Below are 9922 nucleotides of genomic sequence, written 5' to 3'. Positions count from 1 at the left end.
AGAAATGGATGCGGAAGTCCCTGGTCGTCTTTTTATACAAGTGGTGAGCAAGATTTGGATGTTGTGTAGGTAAACAGCAGTGGCAGATGCACTTTCACTCAAATCCTACTGCTGCCTTTTCTCATCTTTATTTTTTCTTGTTTACAGGTATTCAGCTTTTTTAATTTACTGTAATCTTTCAAATTTGGTAATTTTTATGCCTTTTATGATCCCCAATGAAACTGGAACATGTGGCTGTGGTATTTAATGAGGGCTTTCAGATTAAGCAAAGCAAAATTTAATTTAAAACCATTTAAAACCATTTGTCCTTGTTTGGTTGGGTTTGTTTGTTTGTTGTTTTTGTTTTTGCTTAGCAAAAACACATCAGAAAGACAAGTAGAGGAAAAAGTGATCTGGTGTGAAAGCAGTGCTGCAGTAATTTCAGCTGAGTCCTAGGGCATCTCAGGTGCTCCACGTTACTGTTTCTTCAGCTGGGCTGTCCAGGAGCCCCTGGAGCAGGGCGGTGCAGATGTGCTGCCACTGTACGGCCAGGCCTCCTGTCCTGGAAACTCTTCTTAATTGGTGAGTTTTTAACCTCCAGCTGAAAACCTCCAAGGTTTCCTCTGCTTCATGCCCTGCAGTTCATTTGTAACCTATTTAATGTACATTCAGAGGGTTGTGGGCAAGTGTCCTTGACAAGGGTAGCTGTCCCTCCCCCCTTCTCCCCCATAAGTTGCACATGACCTGGTTTTCCCATCTTGGAGCCTTTGCTATGTTCACTCAGTTTGTAAACTGTCACGACAAACTTGGTTTCAACCTGAAGTTGAGCTTTTGCTGTAAGAGAGCGTGGCCCTGCTCACACACAGCCAGGTTAGTGCTCAGGCTGGGGGTGGATCTTGCTCAGAGCTCTATTTAACAAGCTGCAGAACTTGATGGTGTTTTGCTCTTTCAGCAAATTTTTTTTTCTGTAACAGCCCTGAGGAGCAGACAGACAAGCATTAAAGCTGAAATTATCTCAGACAGCAGCAGTGGAATAGGATTCTGTATGTTGCTCAGTGAAAAGCCAGCTCTTTGCTCTGGGAGCTCTGTGGAGGACTTTGTGTGTAACTGTGTTGTTTACCCCAAAATACTGCTGAGAGCTGTGCTGTGAGGCTGGTTACCTGTACCTGCCTGAATCTGTGGCAGCAAGGAAGTTATTGGAAATGCATTTTTTTTTTTAACAGACTTTGCACCCTTAAAGCATGGGGCTTTTTTTAGGTAATAGCAAAAGGGATCTCTTACAGCCTTGGAAAACATTCCTAGGCTCCTGAACATTAAAGTCATGCTGTGCTTAGGCCAGTGATTTTTGACCAGCTCCACCCTTTCTGTAGTTTGGTGATGTGCAGCATAAGTTGAATGCAGTGACAGAGGTGCATTGAGCAAATCAGCACCAAATATGCAGTTAGCCAGCTCAGCTGCTGTACTGATGTCAGCTAGCAGGAAGCTCATTAAGGAGGCATGCAGCGTGCTATCCAGGAGTTCACAAAGGCAAGTCGTGGTCACATGCATGCAGCAGGGCTCCCTGTGGGCAGGCAATTGCTTGATGCTGCACACGGTGTTCTCACAAAAGGTCCACGTGGGATTTTGGTAGATCTAGTTTGTAGTTGATTCAGTGTGTGCTCTGCCAGCTGTTTGCTGCCAGTCTCCCAGTCCAGTCTTCCGCTCTGAGGGCACAGGGGCAATTTCACTCACCTCTGAAGACGAGTAGCAATATTTAGTGTTGCTGATTGAAGGAGGTATGAGGAAGAGGCTGAAAGCAGGTGTAAAAGAATGATGAAGCAAAGAAAACAGTGCAGCAGGTGTAGCCTAACAGTGACTGCCTCTTCTGGTGCACTGGCGATTCAGTAAAGATGAGCACTGAACAGTGACACTGTGCTCCCAGTCCTCACCTCCTTGCAGTGACTGGGCCTGCAGTGCCTGCTCTAGCTGAGTGGCTGTGAGGAGAAAAAGAACTTTGTAATCTCACTTCCTCCTACAGAGTCACTAAATGAGGCTTAAAAAAATCATCAAAGCAGAGATACAAGTGGAAATGGAGCTAGAAGAGTGTCTTACACCCAGAAGACTTTCATTTACAACACATTTGCAATCACTGGACTGGTTTTCCAGTAGACCTACTGATTTCACTGCCTGGCTCTGCCAGATTATGACAGCAGCAAGGAGAAATTCAAACTCTGCCCAACATGCCAGCAAGCAACCTGCAAAGGCATTATCTGTATTACTGGGACATCTGCACTAACAACCACCCAGCACACTGCAAAGCATGGGCACAACTGCTGTGTGGGGGGCAGGGAGGGTCGTGCTTCTGTGTCTTGGGACTGGAGGAAACTATTCTAAATTGTCACATTTGAGTTTAGAAAAAAAAGGGGGGGAGGGGTGGTGCTTTAAAAAAGTTTTTAAAATCAGGTTTTATTCATCTTCTGTTCTCTTTTATGTAATATAATCTTGCTGTTTTCTTTCCACATAAATAAATGACACCACAGGAAAATAATCATTTACAACTGGTGTACTCAATGTCTGGACAAGGGCTGTGCAGATTGTAGTCTTAATCCTATCCATCCTTTCTTTTGGCTTTTAATTTTCAGAAAGTTAATTTTTTCCTGAAGATAAGTGATGGAGGAGGTGTTACTGCTAAATCTTCCTGTAAGGTTTTTGGTGTCATCTGTTCATTTCCTATTTGTTGCCCAAAAATGCAGATTAGAGATCAAAACCTGCCACTGTATGCATTTTCTGCCCTGTTAGATAGCTGTTGGTACAGTAAAAGCAGTCTGTGGAACATTCATTTTCTTTTTTTTTAATCTGTCTCAACCATGGCAGCTTCTCTCTTCTTTGCTTTTACAGCTCCATCCATGAGGGGCTCACACCATGAAAGCTAGTGTTTTTTTTTCTGACCTTTGCTTTTACATCCATGTACACAGCAACCACAGCCTGAGTAAGAGCCTTTCATGCATAGGAAGTGCCTGTGTCCTCCCTTCTGGCTCCTCTCCTGCTGGAGGTGGGGGAGACTGCACTGCTGCAGCAGGTCTCAGCACAGCCTGCACTGAACAGGGAGCTCACCACAGCTGCATCCCAAACTTTGGGATTTGAGAAGCGTGGCAGTGTAACCAGCAGCCCAGAAAGAGTGCACAGGGGTCACATCTCTAACACTGGCACTGCTTCTCACACTGCTCACTGACAAAGCCTTGCAAAGGAAGTACTGTGAGCTGATTAGGAAAAGCAGCCATGAGCTGCTTCCTCTCTTGCACGCATGGCAATCTGCTTACAAACTGGGATACAGCCTTCCATGCAACGTACTTCACCCAGAGAAGAATCAGCACATTTTAAGGACAGTTACTCATTAGTGAGGAAAACTTCCATCGTGATCCTCAGCGCTTGGATGGCTGTTAGGAGGCACTTCAGGGCAGCATCTTGCTCTAAGGTTCTTCAGCTACGGTAGGCCTTCAGCAGTTGACCTGCTATCACCAGTCTCTGGATCTCACTGGTCCCCTCGTAGATCTCAGTGATACGAGCATCACGATAATGACGTTCTGCTGGCATCTCTGTCACATAACCCATACCACCCAAGATCTGGATGGCCTGAAACAAAGGTAGGGGGTTAGAATGGATGCAGGGCCGCAGAACTTGTTTTGCACAGACCACAACCACCTCAAAAGGAACTAATCTCACTGCATGCACACCTGGAGGAAGCACGTGGGGCTGACTGACACACTTGTAATCAGAGAAATACACACAATTAGAAGTCATATTGCTGACATCCCAGACAGCAAATGAGCCACTTCAGTGGTATTTGTTAGTTTTTTCCATATTCAACTCAGCCATGAGAGGTACTGCTCCATCTTCTCATTATACATCAAACTTACTGCTGATTGAGCTGGGTGCAGCTAAGCTCCCCCAGAAAGCACCAATCCAGTTAAAATGCTGATGCTGCCTCTGGACAGCATCAATCATGATCGTTACTAACACAGCATCACATGCTTGCATAACCCTGAATCCAAAGAGGTGCCCATGCTAACCAGCTTCGCATGCCTTTGTTAAAAAAAGAAAACAACATATAAGTACGTTCTAGTAAAGATTAAATTTCATCCCATTTTCATGTAAGTGCTTGGCTTGTTGTGTGTAAGAGATGGAACACAAACTGCCTTTCAGCATGCTTTGCAGCTGAGTTGCCAGCTGTGTAGTTACCTGATGAGCGATGTTTGTTGCAGCTTCTGACGCAGCCAGCTTGGCCATCGCCGCTTCCTTTGGGAAGGAAAACATCACTGAGGATGCAGCTATCGTAGAAAAAGGAAAGCCCCAATTGCAACAGGAGTCTGACAGTCTGCAGACCAACTGTGCAGAAAAGACAGGCCACCAGCTCTCAGCAGCCAGCCCCTCTGGCCTTGGATAAAAGCAGGGCCCAGCTCCAGAGCTGGAGCTGATGGCAGCCAGCAGTGTGCAGTACCTGCCGATACCGGACCTCCAGCAGCACCAGGCTGGGCAGGACTGAAGGCAGCCACACAGCAGCACATCACACATTTGCCTGCCTCAAGCCTGTGCCCAGAGCTGTCACTAATTGACAAATGCAGAGCTAGAAATACCTTTGTGAAGGGCTTCCCGTTGTCTTTCAGCATGGCGGCTCTCCAGGTCAGTAAGCGCGCACTCTCTAACGCCACAGCCATGTCTGCTAACTTAAACTGCAATGACAAACACTGCCTGTGTCTGAGGTGGCTCTGCCTACAGGAAACATAGAGCAGTCTCCCACCTCTGAGACCAGCAGCACTAGAAAAGGAGCACCTCCATCTCAACAGTCTGTATGAGAATGTGAACAACGACCTTGTTCATCCCAGACAGCACGAAGTGCACTGTGTTCCCAAAGCCAAGTACAAGTGAACAACATAGGAACGACGGCACTGCCTGCAAATGACCCAGCCTGCCTCGTACCTGAATCGCCTGCAGCTTTGTGATGGGTGACCCAAACGCCATCCTCTTTTCAGCATAATCCACAGCACAGTCCAGAGCTGCCTGAGCTATTCCCAGAGCCTGAGAGGCGATGCCGATCCTCCCTCCGTCCAGAGTTTGCTGGGAAAGACAAAATATGTGTTAAATAACGATCAAAAGAGCACACACATGGCCACTCTTTCTTTCGTTTTTCATAATGACTGGTGAATTGGCTCTGTACCCTGACTTGCCCGTTAGGTTTTGATTGCTTCCCTGGCTCGCTCTGTACACAGGAAGAATTCGTGGTACAGTGAGAAAAGACTTGATCTTAATCCTGAGGGTCTCAAAAAAGTGATTGGTGACTGGAGAGTTCTTCCAGCTTTGGAGCTCAGCCCTTCTCAAAACATCAGGCCAACAAATGGTGCATTTTCTCAGTGAAGAGTGTGCCACTGCAGGGAACAAGCTGGACAGGGGCCTGGCTTCTGTTCATTAGTCACACACATGCTGTTATCTCTGACTTCTTCCACTTCTTTTAGACATTTGTAACACATTTAGACATTTAGTGATGCAGAACATACTCTGTGCACCCAGGACAACTATCCTCAGCCAGAATATTTAGGGAAAATGCAACGTTTCCCCCCCTTTTTTTAAGGGTACAAAGTGGAAGAACAGAACTTGAGTAGATAAGAAAAATTAAACTAAATTGTCCCTGCTCACACTGTGCCTTAACAGCACTCCTGAAACAGAGCGCTGCCACACTGAGCCTACAAAAACAGCACTGCCCAGGATCTATAATAAATCAATGATTTACTGAGCTCCATCAATGAGTTCTCACATGCTGGCAAATGGGTCAACTGTCTCATGTTATACCTTACAGTAGCAGCTCTCACCAAAGTTATCCTAAATGTGAAAATAGGTTTAAAAACGGCCGGTTTGGGAACTACTGCTTTACACAAATGCACCCGTGATCCATCTCTTACCATGGCAATTTTGAAGCCCATTCCTAGCTGCCCCAGCAGGTTGTCCTTGGGTATCCGACAGTCCTCAAATATCAGGTTGGCAGTGGAAGAGGCTCGGATGCCCAGCTTGTCTTCCTTCTTCCCCAGGGACAGCCCCGCAGTTGGCATAGGAACAAGGAATGCACTAATGCCCTGCAAGAGGACCCAGACTCTTAGGAATGATATTGAGTTTTCACTTACCTGGTTGTCAACAGGCTTCCTTCCCATTTTTTTTTTCCACAGGAGATGTGTGTCTGAGTAACAAGAAGGAATGGAAGGCACAAAGAACAACAGAACCAGCACACATCAAACCCCCTCCTCCCCGCTGTGCAACATCTGCACAGCTCCAAACACTCTACATGGTCCTCAGAACCCTTTCAATATGATTCTCCCTTCACTTCCAGCCCTTTTTTCCCAACCGACCCACTGCTCACACCTTGTGCTTCAGGGATTTATCTGTAGTGGCAAACACCACGGAGGCCGAGGCGTCCCAGGCGTTGGTGATCCAGGCCTTGGTGCCATTCAGCACCCACTCGTCACCATCCAGACGTGCCACTGTGGATGCTGCACCCGCATCACTGCCGTTTCCTAAGCAAGGCAAAAAACATTCAGGCAATCAGTAGCAGTGATCTGCAATCGGTGCAAAACCACCACCTGCCCACACCCCTGCTGCCAGCTCACTGCTGTGCTGTCACCCCTGTCTCTCCCATAGGGGACCCAAACAGAAAGGAGAAAGGCCAGTACGTCAGAGATGCACCCATCTCTAAGGTTTTGCTCACGTCACAGGGATGAAAGTTTTCAGCACAGCCCATGGGGTAGCAGCTAGTAAGTACCTTGGGCACCAAGACTTCACTTGAACATTTGAATGGAATTGCTACAAACCACCTTTCTGCAAACTGTTACAGTCCACAGACCTGAAATCCACTCTAAATCTGATTAAGGAAGTTACCCTATGTTCCCTGCAACAGGAATGCTAACTGTAACATTACCTGGTTCACTTAGAGCAAAACATCCTATTTTGTCCCCGCTGGTGAAGGGAGAAATCCACTTGTGCTTCTGTTCCTCAGAACCATACTTGAGTATTGGCCCTAAATACAGAGACTTTAAGAATTGAGAGCTGAGTTAGCACCTCCTCAAGGTACAATCGATTAACACCCAGAACGCCAGCGCTCTCCAGAGCACCGTAATTCACAACAGGAACCCATTTCTCACATACACCCCTCTCCAACAGCCACCCCGTTCTCAGACTCGGCTCCACGCCTGTCCCTCACACACAGCCTTGAGACACTCACATTATTGACACTGGCAATGACGCCTGTGGACGCACAGCCCCTGCTGATCTCCTCCAAGGCAATGGAATAGGCCAGGTAGTCGAGGCCAGCTCCTTTGAACTGCTCTGGCACTTCCACAGCCAACAGCCCCAGGCTACCCATCTTCTTCACCTGCACGTGGGAAACGCGGAAGTAAGATTCTCTGCACCAGCAAACACACGCAGACACACAAAGTCAGGTCACAGCAGGGCTACACATGGAGGAACAATGTGTGTAACTCCTGTTGAAATGGGAATCTGGCTGCACAAACTGCTAAGTGTGGCTACATGACTTCACTGAGAGCTACACACGGTCACTGCTGGCTTGGATGAGCTCTTGCTCATTTCAGGAGCTGTCTTCAGTTCCAGGAAAGGAGGGAGCCTTTTAAAGGTGAAATATGGTGCTACAGCCCCACCAGGATTTTCTCCACTTCTCACCACTTCTCATTTCTCTTGTCAGCTTGAAATCATTAGAACTCTATCTTTGAGACTGCTGTGCTTTACCCCACGACTGCACCACAGAAGAACGTTATGAATTGAAAGACCCACACAGCAGTTTGCAAAAAGGTGATTTTTCGTTCCCACTTAAGCCAGGTCTTGCTTTCCAAAAAAATGTGTTCAACACATTCCAAATTATTCCAACCCTAAATTCCTCAGCCGGACCCTGGCCTCATAACTGGAAGCTCTTCAGAGCACACATCATCTCACACTGCATGTCTTAATAATATCTAAAAATATATGAAAGGAAAAACAAGCTTTCCTCTGTTTTTACATTTTAAATGCAATGTCAAATTTAGCCCAATCTTTCAGTGAAGTTAAATGCATTACCAGGCTGTGTATGCTTTCACAGAACCTGTGGGGAATTGTAAAACAAGTATTTTTCCCTTCTGCATGGACAGCCAGAACATTTGTCCACCATATCAAATGCAGAGGATGAACAAAGGATAGCAGTTCATTCTATGTAAGTTGCTTTATCTTTATTCAGGCCTTCCAGAGCCTAAAAGGGGCCCACATAAAAGTTGGGGAGGGAAGTTTATAAGGGCAGGTAGGGACAGGGTAAAGGGAAATGGTTTAAAACTGGAAAAGAGCAGATTTAAACTAGAAAGTAGGAAGAAATTCTTTACTGTGAGGGTGGTGAGACTCTGGAACAATGAGGTTGTGAATGCCCCTCCCTGGAAGCAATAAAGGCCAGGCTGGATGGGGTTTTGAGCAACCTGGCCTGCTGGGAGGTGTCTCTGTGTATAGCAGGGGGGGTGGAACTGGATTATCTTAAAGGTCCCTTCCAACCCAAACCATTCTATGATTCGATAATGTTAATAAATACTGTTTACACTTCCAATTTTCTCCAACACGTTCAAATTCAACAGCATATGTCTTGTACGTGAATAAGTGAATTCACCTGCTCAACATGACACTAATCTGCTGTACTGATTTCCAAGTGAGGAGTCAGAGGTCTATGTGGAATCTTAACAGACCACATATAACAGACACAGCACCCACCAGATGCTATCACCTCCTACCTCCTGACCGTTCTGCTCCCACAGAGGAGCTGCTCGGAGAACTGACAATTCAGTGGTGCTAACGCTGGAGAACACGAGCAGCTGAGGAGCGCAGAACACACGCTGCAGCTTCCACACTCAGACAGCTCTCCTAGCAGCAGACCTAAACCTCAGCCCGCTGCCGAGCCAGCAGAACGAAACCCACGGAACGTTTCTTGGTACGAAGGTCAGAGGACGCTCCGTGCCAAAAAAGCCCCCAGCAGCGGCTTCCTTCCCTGGGCACGGTTAGAAAGGCGCCCACCGCAAGGCAGCGCGCACCTGCTCGGCCGGGAAGCGGTGCTCCTTGTCCAGCTGAGCCGCGAGCGGCATCAGCTCCTTCTCGGCGAAGTCCCGGCACGTCTGGCGCAGGATCTGGTGCGTCTCCGGCAGCTCCACCGTCTGGTACACCGTGTGCAGCCGGCGGAGGGACCCCAGGGTCCGCGCTGAGGGAGGGCAGAGCCGTGAGGCGCCGCGTGCCTTCGTTCCTCCCTCCCCCCCTCCCCGGACTCCTGGACCCGCGCTGAGGGCTGCGCTGCCATGGGACGCGGCCTCAGGCCCTGAAGGGCACCGGGGCGCCGTAGACCGCCCTCCCGCTCGGGCCGCGGCCGCTCCCGATCCCCACACGCAGCCCCTCGGATCCTCCCGGCAGCCGCGGCGGAGCGAGGCCGGGCTCCGCGCCCTCACCCCTGGGCAGCCCTCCGCCGCGGGTCACGAGAAACGCCAACGCCGCCGCCGCCATGGCCCCGCCTGAGGGAGCGCGAGGAGCAGCACTGCGCATGCGCAAGTCATCAGGCGGGAACGGCGCGAGACGCCTCGAGGTCACGCCCCTTCCCAGCCCCTCAGCCCCGCCCCCAGCGCCGTACGCCGCCGTACGAAATCGGGAGGTTCCTTTATTCCACGCGGGGCGGCAGCAGCGCCATTGCCACGCGCGTCCAAACCGCCGCCGCGCCGCCTCGCCGCAGGGGGGCGCTGCTGAGCGGAGCGAGGCGCTCGTCCCAACCCTCCGCTACGGGAGGCACCGAGCACCAGAGGGCAGAGCGGCACGGGGGCACCGCGGAGGAAGACGCCGCTCAGAGAGGGCGGAGGACGGGGACAGACGGACGTCAGCAGGAGCAGCCCGTGTGGCCGTGGGACGGCTGTCGGGA

General features: G+C 49.3%; 1 protein-coding gene across 2 annotated transcripts; it reads right to left on the bottom strand.

Moving 5' to 3' along the window:
- Positions 1-2404: 2404 nt before the first annotated feature.
- On the bottom strand, positions 2405-9588 carry ACADS (acyl-CoA dehydrogenase short chain). 2 transcript variants are annotated; one of them, XM_052689993.1, is made up of 10 exons: positions 9462-9588; positions 9057-9220; positions 7223-7372; positions 6920-7031; positions 6367-6518; positions 5913-6083; positions 4936-5073; positions 4593-4688; positions 4198-4254; positions 2405-3591 (listed from the first exon to the last, which is right to left on the bottom strand). In XM_052689993.1, exons 1-10 carry the CDS (start codon positions 9553-9555, stop codon positions 3439-3441), a joined length of 1287 nt encoding a protein of 428 aa, XP_052545953.1. In that variant the 5' UTR covers positions 9556-9588; the 3' UTR covers positions 2405-3438. The 2 variants fall into 2 exon arrangements, with proteins under 2 accessions (XP_052545953.1, XP_052545954.1); XM_052689994.1 differs by lacking the exons at positions 2405-3591; positions 4198-4254 and adding an exon at positions 4257-4286.
- Positions 9589-9922: the final 334 nt, after the last annotated feature.

Source organism: Tympanuchus pallidicinctus, unplaced genomic scaffold, assembly GCF_026119805.1.
Source record: "Tympanuchus pallidicinctus isolate F22 unplaced genomic scaffold, pur_lepc_1.0 scaffold25, whole genome shotgun sequence".
NCBI lineage: Eukaryota > Metazoa > Chordata > Aves > Galliformes > Phasianidae > Tympanuchus > Tympanuchus pallidicinctus.
Note: the sequence above shows the minus strand (reverse complement) of the source record. Positions and strands in the feature narration are given on the sequence as shown.

What these genes read in the sequence shown, in the direction of transcription:
- ACADS (XM_052689993.1), bottom strand. Translation starts at nt 9,555, where the DNA reads ATGCGCAGTGCTGCTCCTCGCGCTCCCTCAGGCGGGGCCATGGCGGCG. An exon ending in ACCGCTTCCCGGCCGAGCAG is followed by an intron (nt 7,373 to 9,056) that starts GTGCGCGCTGCC and finishes TCCCACGTGCAG; the next exon opens with GTGAAGAAGATGGGTAGCCT. An exon ending in TCATTGCCAGTGTCAATAAT is followed by an intron (nt 7,032 to 7,222) that starts GTGAGTGTCTCA and finishes CAATTCTTAAAG; the next exon opens with TCTCTGTATTTAGGGCCAAT.